A 12,933-nucleotide genomic window follows, 5' to 3' on the forward strand; every position below is an offset into this window, starting at 1 on the left:
CACCCCTCCCTCCCTGTGATACTTTCTCCCTCGCCATGCTCCTCTGTCCTTCTCTCTCTCCCCTGTGGCTACTCACTCCTTCCCCTCACCGCCACTGTTCACCTCCTATTCCTTCCTGTGCAACTCTGTCCTTCCTTCTCCCTCCCCTATTTGAAGCATTTTGCCCTCTCTCCCTCTTCTATGCCCTCTTTCTCTCCCTTCTCACGGTCCCTATCCATCCATCCAGATGGTTTTAAATACACAGTGAGAGGTATGAACAGCAAAGTTGCCATCACTGAAGATGTTCTGTCATTCAGAGCAAAGAAAGGTAAAAGAGGAGTTGATTTGTACAAAGCCTAGCCAGGCAGAGAGTTGCTTAGCTAGGCACTGTATTGCTCTCTGAATGGATTTGGAAATAAAAACTATTGTAAGAGGTTTTTTAAAAAAAGCTTTGTAAATTTAATGATTAAACATACTTTCTACATAAGAAGTATACAACAATATGGATATAACATGTTTCCCTTTGAAAAACGGCAAAAAGCATCCTCCAGATTATAAGTTCTAAAATTCATAACAAACTTTGCCGCCTTCTAAAATATAAAATGTACAAAGACCTCAGTAAGACAGAACCAATGGCATTGTACAAAACAGCTTCAAGTTCATCTTGTAAGCACCCTCTCAAAGTAATAAAATGCATTAGATTTACTGGAACACTGCCCTTTAAGTTGAATCAGCTGAGCAGAGCTATAATGTGTACTATATGTATAACAGGTTTATTTCTGGATTTTGCTCCATGCATATGTGATTTCAAAACATACTTTATGTTGATGCTAATAAGGAGAGATGCACATAGATATTTGTAGCCAAAGCAAAATTAGGGAAAACCAGGCTTTTGGCCTTCCATGACAACATTTGTGAATTTTTCTATCATGGAATTTAATGGATATATTTTTTTTTTCCATGACAGGTGAAAATGAGCAAAACTCATCCCTTTCTTTGCATTTATTAAAAAAAAACAAAATGGTAAAAATGCTCCAGAACTGTGCAAAATCTTTCTGTGAAAAATCTTTCATTAAAAGCTTCGGCAAATACTTTTTTGCAAATTTGTGAATTTTGCAAAACATTTGCAAAATGAAAATGTTACTTTTAGCACCCCTACTATAATCAGCAGTGAGAAGACGACAGTACTTTTGAACTATGCATTATGCCAAGTTCCAATGGTTGAACATGCACTATTGATTATATTACAGGTTCTCAGATTATTTTCTGATTGATCGGTACTGACCTCGGGCATTTCCCCAGTCACCTCCTTCTTGGGGTCAGGGAATATAACTGATAGACATTTACCCAAATGTTGGCAGTTTTAAAATGTGCCAACTTCCATGGGCTGATAGTTTTCTTATGGTATCAATGCTTTGAGATTCAGATGTGTGCAAACAACAGAACAGAAGAGTATTTCTTCCTGGGACAGATCCAACATCCCCCAGTAGCATAATAAATCTTTATCTCTCCCTGCATTACACATAACATGGATTCGTAATAAACTTGAACACATCTCATAGCTTTGATATGAGTGCTGATAAATTTCTCAGTTGTTTGTAGCTGCTTATGGTAAGTCCAAGGAGAGCTCAGGAGTGTTGTAATGCAAATTTCTCTGACTAAATTTTCCCACTAATGAAGCCCTTTTCCTTTTCCTGTAATGTGAGTGTACTGGTTAGGTATTTACTAATATATCATGAATGTGACAGTTCAAGTGAAGCCTAAGGCCTTTGCTTTTGTAGGGAACTATAAAAATGAAAATCCATAGTCCTCCTTGTATAACTGTCCAGATAAGATGCATCTTCTCTTTCAAAATGTTCTCATTAAAAAAAAAAAAAAATTGTACAACTCTTAGAGCTTAAGGCCTGGGCACCGCATACCATCACCCAAGATAACACATACTTGTGAAATACAAGCAGTTGGACTTTTACTTCTCTTATTCTTTTTTCCAGTTGATACATGCTGTGCTTGCTAGACGTGGGAATTATATAGATCATAAAAGGCCAAATTTTCAAAGGCCTATGCGTGTGAAAAAAACTGGGTTTTATGCGTGTGGCTGGGCCTTGCGCAGCGTGACCATTTGATAACGGGCCCGGCCACGCGCGTAAACCCCGGTACGCGCACAAGTGCCGGGTCCTGAAAAAAGGGCAGGCCAGGGGGCGTGGTCTGGACGGGGCAGGACGGAGGCCAGCCAGGATAGCAGCCGTTAGCCGCTGTTCCGAGGAAGTGCGCGCCGGCAGTTGGTTGGCGCTCGCAACTTGCTTCTGCTCCGGAGGAGCAGTAAGTAATAAAATAAAACATTTAGGAAAGGGTAGGTTAGATTTAGAGGGTGGGGAGGAGAGGGCAAGAGGGAGGAAGTGTAGATAGGGGGGTAGAGAAGTTCCTTCCTAATCCGCGCCACCTGCACATGTGCGCGTCGATTTTAAAATCCGGCGCACATATGTGTGCAGCCATCCAATTTAAAAACATGCGCGCACTAGAACGCGCATGTTATAAAATCGGTGCATCCATGTGTGCGCGTCGGGAACCGTGGACACATGGACGCGCTCGTGCTGCTTTGAAAATCTACCCCATAATCTACAATCATTGCAAGCCTCTTGGTTAAATCCCTGTCTACATAGCTCCCACATTTCAGAAGGCTTCATTATGCATAGCCTTATGACAGAGAAACTATTTTTAACACTCAAAATTTGTAGTTGTCCTTCCTCAGTACGATCAAAAATGAGGATCTATAATGGATACAGTTTAATTTTGTGGCAGTAAGTAAAATTAATAAATTGGAAAAGAAGAAAAATGACATAAGAACCATTGTCTCTAATAAGTAGCCTTGACTTCCTAAACCTTCCAGGTAATCAGCATATTCTCAGAATGAGTTTACCTCAGATCGAGGCATACAGTACATAACAGATATCGAGTTCAGGATCCAGTAAACCATATTACACAGAGAAGACGCTATGCATCACTTGTTTACCTTAAGATGCATAATTTTAAGGTACTTATTTGAGGTGTTTTTTGGAATGTTACTATTTTATATATATGCACACTGTGTATATATTATATACATACATATATAGTAACATATTCCTTCAATCACACAGCCACACATTTTATTTCTCTATATTTTCTAATCCATAATATGTACTTAAAATAATTCTGATAAAATATCTACAAAAATATGATACCTTTTACAATACATATATAAAATACGCCGGTTCTCAACATTTTTTTTTTTTATTCAGTGAAGTTCTCTGTCTTTCCCTTTATTTCTGTACGTAGTTATGCATTTATTCACAAAGCTGCCATCTGTGCCAAGGAGAGTTTAAACAACTGTGCATGGCTGGATAGTTCTGTTACTCGGTCCACCATCTCTTGCAGGGTTCTTGTGCTGGGATAGTGCAAAGCTGCCGTTTTGGTTGCTGTGACGATGATCTTCAGCAGCTCACACAGCTGGTTGCTGGAGTTCGTCACCCTATTCCGGATATCCTGGGTCACCACTTGCCTTGACAGGGTGTCTCCAATGAACACCAGTTTGTGAGCACTTAAAATGACAAACTTGCTGTGAGCAACAAAGATCCTGGGAGGCTGAGCAGTGCTTATGCAGCTAAAAAACGCATCAATGGCATTCAGGAGAGAAATGAAATGAGTCTCACACTGGCTGGAGTAGAAGAAAAGCAGCTGTTTGTCCTGAGGTGCCAGGGTACTGGTTACTGTAGGAATGACCTGAGGTGGCTGCCACTTTGTGATATCATTCTCCACTGGAGTGGTGATCTCCTGCTCCAACTGCTGGAACTGACTCAGCTGAAAGACAGACGAGAGACACTGTCTTAAAAGCCACTCAGTGCATTTCTAATAAAACACTTTTCTTTTTCTGTTTTCTACTTAAACTGGTATCCTGCCTTATTGAACCCAGTGGGAGCAGCCAATGCTGCTTCCAAAGTAAATCAATATAATAGAGAGCGGGCAATCAAGTATTGCCCTGCGTCTAATAACTGGTGAGCAAGTGACCGTTAGCTTAAGGAGAGAGGAGGGGGAGGCGGGAAGGTGGAAGCAGGCAATGGCAAATTGCAACAATTCAAATTGCTGCATTGCTATTGGCTGTGGGAAGGTTTGAATGAGGGTAGCAGTGGGCGAAGCGGGCAGTTGGGTGGAAGCAGCGGGCAAGAGGCAGAAAACTGTTTCCCTCCCTCCCGCCCTGTTGTGCAAATCAAGAATTGTGAAGGTTAATTGCAATGGTGTGCATAATATGTCGCAGTGTGGAGCGGGGTAACCCGAGCCATGAATTGACAGTTATCTGTATTTCTTGGGGGAGGGATGGTGGAGGGGGGGGAAAATGCCCGTGTAGTTTTGGGGCTGCTACACGGGAAGGCCTAACGAGCAAGGGGGGGGGGCCGATGCTCAGGCCGCATGCTTACCCTCGCTGGTGCCGTGGCGGGGTGAGTTAGGGGGGTGGCGGGAAGTGGTTGCCTTACCATCGGAACACGATGGTAAGCGAAGAGGAGCTCATCGGAGCAGGGGGGGGGGGAAGTGGAAGGCTATTTGGGGGGGTTTTTTTTTTGGTTGATTGTATTAATAAGTTGTTGGCTCGGGTTAATTGTTAATAAACTGCGGCCTTGTGAAATGTTAAGCCAATATACGTGTCAGAGTGCTTATTTGTAAAGGGGGAAGGGAGTGGCGGTCAGCGATAGGACATCTTGTTTCACATGTTATTAAAATACAATATCATAAATGCGATTCATATAACACAAAAAATACAATTCAAAATAAAAAAACTGAATGCATATTCAAAACAAAGATTAAATACAATTCATTAAAGATTCCGTAAAAAAAAACAAACCCTCCCTTTCTGTTCGCTGTATTGGCCACGATACTCTTGTTGTAAGAAGGCTATGTTCAGTAGTAAGACCGCACAGCACACAGTTGTTCCTCAGCTCCGGGAACCAAATCTAAATAAAGCCCTTATATTTCTGCAGTAGCTTGAAGGCAGATTCTGCAGCAAGGCATGTGGAATTCTGCAGCCAACATTTGTAACTTCTGGGTTAGATCTGCAGCATGCCTGCTCTACAAAGCATATCCCTAATGAAGGGAGTTTTGAAAGCCATTTACATGGAAAAATATGCCTGTCTGAAATTTACCCTTCTCAAGGTGACTACAAAGCACATGCAGATTCATAACTCGTGTGCTTTTGGCCACATTGAAAAGGGTCAATCCTGGTGGGGTGTTTAGGTTGGGGGATTAAAGTACGCAATGCAGACTTCCCCTCCCCCCCCTTTCCTTCACCTGCAGAAGAAAGATATGAAAAGTCTGTGGGGACCTTTGTGCTCATAAACCTGTGTAAGTGAATTTTCAAAAGTAAAACTATGCACACATTTTTCTTTGAAAATTGTCTACCCGTGGATTTTGTACTGAGAGACTGAAAACTTCCACTGTACTGACTTTTAAATCATGAAACATTATTGGACATGCAAGAAAAGTATTTATTAGATACTGAAAATCAAGTTGTTACAACTACTACCACTGCTCATCATTTCTATAGCACTCAGGGCTGGATTCAGGCATAAGGCAACATAAGCAAGTGCCTAGGGTGCCAAATTCTGAAGGCACCCAAAAACTGGAACTGCCCCGCTGCTCTTTCATTTCCAGGACACACATTATGCCTATAAAACACCATAATCTTAAATCTGGCCCTGATAGCACTACTGTATGTACACAGCACTAACCCCTGAATTCATCATTCCGCTATCAATATAGCGGAATGATAAGACATGGCCAAAAAAAGGGACCGGGGGTGGGGGGGGGGGGGGGGGGGCGATAGAGAGCAGCTGGCCTCATCGTGGTGGTGCGTTTTTGCTGTACCTATTTCTGGTGCTGCTGTGGCAGATAATGTGTGATTCATTATCGCCCACAGCGCTACAGCCCCCTACTTTTCCTAAACCCCACCCAAACTCCTCCCCTTTCCCTAATTTGAATGTTGACATTGCGATAACGGCCCATCGCAATTTGATGAATGACCCTGTATGTAATCTAATATTTCATCTTATTGGATGTCCCTTAAATAGTATCTCTGATTTGCTTTGTTGGATGGTGGGGATTGTTTAACATTCTGTTTAAAAAGAAATTCCCAACAAGAGCAGAATATCTTGACCTGTCCAATCAACATTCTATGTTATTGGCTTCCAAGCCTGTCCTTGGGACCCTTCAGCCAACCAGGTTTTCAGGATATTCACAATGAATATGCATAAGTTAAATATGCATATATTGCGTCTCCAATATATGTAAATATATCTCATGCATATTTGTTGTTGATATCCTGAGGACAAGTTTGGGAACCACTGTTACATGTTAAGTTAAGCAAAGTTGTTTACCTGTAACAGGTGTTCTCCTAGGACAGCAGGATGTTAGTCCTCACACATGGCTGACATCATCAGATGGAGTCCAGCACGGAAAACCTTTGTCAAAGTTTCTAGAACTTTGACAGACACACTGGGCTTGCCTGGCATGCCACTATCCACGCGAGGTCCCTCTTCAGTCTTATAATATAGAATTCGCGAAAAAAAAAACCCCCAAAGTAAAACCAACTCCATGATGTGTCAGGTGGGTTTCATGAGGACTAACAACCTGCTGTCCTAGGAGAACAACTGTTACAGGTAAGCAACTCTGCTTTCTCCTAGGGCAAACAGGATGGTAGTCTTCACACATGGGTGAATACATAGCTACAGGCTTCTCCCGAACAACATACAAGACTGACAGGCATCCAACCAGGTGCCAATGGTCACAACAATCTCGGTGCTGTTGGTCACAGAGGGAGACAGCCTGAACCCGAAGAAAGGGTCCAAGGTAGGGAGAGTTGGTTTTCAAGGCTGAAAAAGATTACGGAGGACCGACTGACCAAAACTGCTGTCATGTCGACCATCTTTGTCCAGACAGTAATGAGAGGTGAAAGTGTGGAGGGAACTCCAAGTCGCCGCCCGGCAGATCTCATCCACGGATACCGCACGCAAGTGAGCCACTGAAGTTGACATGACTCTACCGAATGAGCATTGACATGGCCCTCAAGTTGCGGTCCTGCTTGCACATAGCAGAATGAAATACAATCTGCCAGCCAGTTTGACAAGGTCTGCTTGGACACTGCGACTCCCAATTAGTTCTTATCAAAGGAGACAAAGAGTTGTGTGGACTGGCAATGGGGCTGCTGTTCGGTGAGGGTAAAAGGCTAGAGCCCTCTTACAATCTAGGGTGTGCAGAACTCGTTCACCTTGGTGAGAATGCGGCCTTGGAAAAAGGTAGGCAGGACAATAGTCTGATTGGTGGAATTCTGTGACCACCTTCGGTAGGAAGTTAGGATGCATGCGCAAAACCAACTTATCATACAAAAATTTTGTATAAGGTGCATATGACACTAAAGCCTGACATTTGCTGTTCCTGCATGCTGAGGTAACTGCAACTAGGAAGATGACCTACCGGATAGGTACTTCAGGTTGCAAGATCTCAGGGACTCACACGGTGCCCTCATGAGATGCGTCAAGACAATGCTGAGGTCCCAGGAATCTGCTGGGGGTTGGATTGGAGGCTTGAGCTGAAGAAAGCCCCACAAGAGGATGGGTTGAGATGGACGAGCCATTTCCCCCCCCCCCCCCCCCCGGTGATATGCTCCAATGGCACTGAGGTTAACCCTCAGGAGGTGGTCTTCAGGCCAGCCTCAGACATGTGCAACAGATAGTCCAGAAGTCTCAGGATGGAGCAGAACGGATCCAAACCGTTTTTCTTGCACCAGACTGAGAACTTCTTCCACTTGAGATTGTAAGACTTACTAGTCAAAGGTTTCCTGGACTCCACCAGGACCCGAGACACGCAGGGTCATCCAGTCAACATCCACACTGAAAGAGACAAGGCCTGGAGGTTGTGATGGTGCAGCCTGCCCTGATCCTGTGTGATCAGGTCCGGAGCGGTCCCCAGATGGATCGGAGCCCGTCAGGAGAGATCCTGGAGAAGCAGGAACTAGATCTGCCTTGACCAATGAGGCGCGATCAGGATCATGGTCCCTCGGTCCTGTTGAAGTTTTAGGAGAGTCCTCGACACTAAGCAGATGATATGCATATAGGAGGCTAGTGCCCCAATGATGAGCGAAGGCATCTGAAACTGGCCATCCGTCTGTCCTGACTAGGAAGCAGAACTGATCCATTTTCCTGTTGTACGGGGAGGCAAACAGATCTATGCCCAGGGTCCCTCAAAGGCGGAAGATCCAATCGGCCACCTCCTGTTTCAAGGATCATTTGTGGGGGCAGAAGGCCCGACTCAAAGTGTCTGCCCTCACATTTTTGGCCACCACCAAAGTTGTGGCTCGCAGAAGAATGCCCTGCAAGAGCCCAGAACCAGATTTGTACCACCTCTTGGCAGAGGAGGAACAAACCGATTCCCCCTGCTTGTTCAGGTACCACATCGCCGCTTGGTTGTTGGTTTGTATTAGAACTACCTTGTTGGCTAGGTGATCTCGAAACGCCCATAGAGTGTACCGGATTGCCCGTAGCTTCAGGAAGTTGATCTGAAGATGCTGCTCCTGCGAGGAACATTGATCCTGGGTGCTGAGGCCTGCAATGAGGGCTCCCCAACCCATGTGGGATACATCTGTAGTGAGAAAACCTGAGGTGGAGAAACCTGGAAAAGCATTCCCACCTCTAGGTTGATAAGGTCTCCCACCACAAGAGGGATTGCCGAAGTGGCATGGTGACTATGATGCAAGCTCAAAGGTCCTAGGTGGCCTGACACCACTGAGTGCGCAATGTCCACTGCGCTCTGCACATGTGTAGTTAAGCAAAAGGCGTGACTTGCACTGTCATCACTGCCACGTGACCCACGAAACACAGGATCTGATGTGCAGAGGCCTGGTGGCTTTGAGAGATCAATTCTGCCAGGGACACCAGGGTCAGCGCTCGGTGCTGGGATAAAAAAAGCCTTCCCCTGGACCGTATCGAACCTGGCCCCAATGAAGTCCAGCTGTAGAGATAGAATCAGCTGGGACTTCGGGTAGTTGATTAGAAATCCCAAGGCCTCCAGGATCCGAATGGTGGAGTGGAGAGAATGTAACGCTTCCTGCCTGCTGTTGCTCTTGATGAGCCAATCGTTTAGGTAAGGAAAACATGCACCCGGTGCCCCCTGAGATAGCTCCCAATACCGCCAGGCATTTCGTGAAGACGCATGGTGCGGATGTGAGGCCAAAAGGCAGCAACTGATAGTGCTCCTTCCCCACCAGAAAGTGGAGGTATTTCCGATGGCAGGGAGAGATCACAATATGAGTGTAAGTGTCTTTGAAATTGAAGGAGCAAAGCCAGTCCCCAGTCCTGAGGAGAGGAATTAGGGCACCCAATGAGACCATTTTGAATTTTTCTCTTACGAGAAACCTGTTCAATGCCCTTTGATCTAAGATAGGGTGAAAGCCTCTGGTTTTCTTGGTAATCAGTAAATACCTGGAGTAAAACCTGTTGCCCCGCCGATTTGGCAGAACAGGCTCAACCGCTCATGCTATTAAGAGGGCGGAGAGCTCTAGTCGAAGTATTTGCTGGTTCACCACACACCTCCATAAGGGACACGAAGGAAATTGTGGAGAAGCCCGTTGGAAGTTCAGTCTGTACCCCAACCAAATGATGGATAGGACTCATTGGTCCAAGGTGACTGAGAGTTACCAGTCAGCAAAGATTTGTAGATGGCCCCCCACTGGAGGGTAATTCCTCGTGGATACGGATTGCTGGCTTAAACTCCCTTGCTACCAATCAAAACCCCATTATGGGGCTCTGCTACAGGGCTGGGTGCAGTTGAGGGGCATGTGGCTGTCTTACTCTTGACTTAGCTGGTGCTTATTGGGGTCTCGCCCTAGAAGCTGGCAGATAATACTTCTGTGGCCTGTAAAAGGAGCATCTTGAGGTTTGCCACGATGGCTTTCTGCCAGAGGACTGAGGATCTGAGGTGCTGGCAGATAGCTGCTGGAGGGTTTCATGGTAGTCTTTCAGTTGCATTACCGCTTTTTGATCGTATCTCCGAATAGATTCTTCCCAGTGCAGGGCAGGTCTGCAAGATAGTCTTGTACTTCAGGCCAGAGGTCCGAAGCCCGAAGTCAGGCCATGTGTCAAGCTCCAATGCCTGCTGCTGCCACTCTCGCTGCTGTTTCAAAGACATCATAAGCCAAGCGGACCTTGTGTTTGTCACACTCCAGTCCTTGTTGAAGCACCTTCAGGAAATCTTCCTGAAATTGCTGTGAAAAGTACTCTACTAGATCCTGAACTTGTTTCCAGAGGTTTCAGGAGTATTGGCTCATATAGAGCTGATAACATGCAATCCGGGCTGCCAGCATGGAACCCTGGAAGACTATCCTTCCCAGAGCATCCAGGGCTATGTGCTCACCACCTGGAGGAGCCAAGGCATGAGTCCGCAATCTCTTCGTTTTCTTTAAGGCAGATTCCACCATTACTGACTGGTGTGGAAGTTGGCGGCGTTCAAATCCCATGGTGGGTTGCACCAGATAGAATCAGTCTTCTGGTTTATTGGTGGGATGGAAATGTGGTGCTCCCATAACCTGATGACCAAATCTTTAAAGATGTCGTGAACTGGTACTGCGACCACCTCTTTTGGAGCATCCTCATATTGCAGGACTTCCAGTATCTTATGTCTAGAATCCTGCCTGGTCAGGAGCTGAAAAGGCACTGATTCTACCATGGGTCTCATGAACCCAGCAAAAGTTAAGACTTCCGGCGGAGACTTACGCCTCCCCTTAGGAGGAGATGGCTTGGAGGGCAAGTCCTCGGAGTCCTCTATCGAGGATGCAGACATCTCACTCTCCCAAGTGTCATAGGAGTCATTCTCCTCACTTTGTGTGGCCGAGGACACTTGACGAGCTTTTACGCTAAAACCCCAATGTTTTGGTGGCACCAAAGGCATCGCTGAAACCAGAGGGTGCACTGGCACCAGAAAGCACTGTGGACTCAAGGAGATCAAAGGAATCGGAGTCTCCGACAACATCGAACCCGAAGGACCTGGGAGGGCTAACACCAGTCGGGGTGTCTTGCGCGGAAGTAGTGCCATTGACCCGATGGCTATCCTCGTCAGAAGAACCACTCACCGGGATAGCTACTGGTGGAGGCTGCATCAGTGCTTCCTGTATCAACAAGGGGGCCCGGGGCATCGGGACAGGCTGCATTGGCAATACACTGAGCAGTAGGTCCAGCCGTTCCAACAAAGGTGCAAGCACTGATGCAGTGGGCTCCAGTGGTGGCGGCGGTCCTGGTGGCTCGATGCCCTGCACAGCCCAGCCAACTGCCAGCTGCACACATCTCTCCAATTCCTCTTTGAATGCTGATGAGGATAGGACAGCTTGAGGAAGAGGAGGTGGCGAAACCAGATCCTCCCCGGAACTGCGAGGGGGATCTGTGCCTTCACCTGGAATTGGTGGGAATCACCGAGGCCCCTCAGCTTCCACAGAAGGCGAAGCTTCCTTGGCCCGGGACTGCTTCAGGGTTAGCATGGTTGGTGCCGGTGCCCTCCCATGGTTAGATGTATTTGACGACAAGGATCGATGGCAATGTTTCGATTTCCCCTGATGCTTGGCCCAGTCTTTCCCTGGAGCCAAGGGAGATGGCGAGGATCCAGACCTGGAACAAGAAGAAACCGACATTGGACAGTCCCTTGCACCCAGTTCCAGCAGGGTATCTGGTAGCGGAGGAGATACCATAGGGGTTGGGGTCACTAAGACCTCCCGACCCTTTGATTTTGATGTCCCCGATTTCGAAAGTTCCGACTTTTTAGCTCTAAATAACTTTTCCATTTTATTGAGGTGTTCGCAACGGCCTTTAGGAGTCATCTGGATACAAAGGGTCGGATTTTAAAAGTGGCGATGCGCGTAAAACCCCGGGACGCATCTAAGTTCCGGGGCTTTACTAAAAGGGCAGTCCGGGGGCAGTGTGGGGCCAGAGGCCTCCAGCACAGCGGCCATTTGCCACTGTGTTAGAGGATTGTGTGCCGGTGCACGCAAAAGGTATTAAAAGAATTTAGGGGGGGTTAGAGTAGGGCTGGGGGAGAAAGGTTAGGGGAAGGGGTGAGAAGGTTAGGTTAGGTGGAAGGGAACGGGGAGGAAGCCTGCAGGCGTCGGTGAGCGCAAGGTGCACTAGTGTGCACCCTCTTGCGCGCACTGACCCTCGATTTTATAACATGTGTGCGCCTGTGCGCGCATGTTATAAAATCGGGCGTACATGTGTGCGTGCCGGGTAGTGCGCGCACATGTACGCTTGCATGCAGGTTTGAAAATTCACCCTAAAATTTGCAGTCCTGGACATCATGCGACGCCCCCAGGCACAAAAAGAAGACCTCATAGGAGTCTGTGATAGCATGGTCTTGGGGCACTGGGGGAAACGGTGGAAGCCGGATGACGCCATGAGAAAAAGAACACAGTGCGCGGTTGATATCTGGAGGCTACCGGGAAGCAGCACTGTTGATGACCATGAACAACGAATGACTTACCGCAGTGCCCGATAACTAACCCTGAAATGCACAGGGACTTGATGGGACTCGGGAAGGGAAGAAAAAGTTTTCCACACAAAAAAAGAGTGTGAGCTCCACTGTCGCGAGGCTTCAGTGTCGTGGAAAAGGAAAGACTGAAGAGGGACCCTGCGTGGACACGTGAAGAGTGGCATGCTTAGTGTGTGTCTGTTAAAGTTCTAGAAACTGTGACAAAAGTTTTCCGTGCTGGGCTCCATCTGATGATGTCACCCATGTGTGACGACTACCATCCTGCTTGTCCTAGGAGAATTCTGTTGAATATTAAACAATGTTTAATTTTAAATCTTATTTTCACTTCACTCATTTCCTATCAAGGCGCTAATCTTCTCAATACCTCTTTCACAGAAGGGAAAAGAAACAAGAACGGGTTGAATT

The 12,933-nt window shown here is 46.5% G+C and overlaps 1 protein-coding gene across 2 annotated transcripts in view; it reads right to left on the minus strand.

Moving 5' to 3' along the window:
* Positions 1–422: 422 nt before the first annotated feature.
* Positions 423–12,933, minus strand: part of NEDD9 (neural precursor cell expressed, developmentally down-regulated 9) — a 393,338-nt gene continuing 380,827 nt past the window's right edge. For both annotated transcript variants that reach the window (XM_029590663.1, XM_029590662.1), the window contains one exon: positions 423–3,816. In XM_029590663.1, the coding sequence (XP_029446523.1) occupies positions 3,307–3,816 (510 nt within the window). In that variant the 3' untranslated portion in view covers positions 423–3,306. The remainder of the gene's footprint in view (positions 3,817–12,933) is intronic.

The sequence above is a fragment of the Rhinatrema bivittatum genome, chromosome 2 (assembly GCF_901001135.1).
Source record: "Rhinatrema bivittatum chromosome 2, aRhiBiv1.1, whole genome shotgun sequence".
Classification (NCBI taxonomy): domain Eukaryota; kingdom Metazoa; phylum Chordata; class Amphibia; order Gymnophiona; family Rhinatrematidae; genus Rhinatrema; species Rhinatrema bivittatum.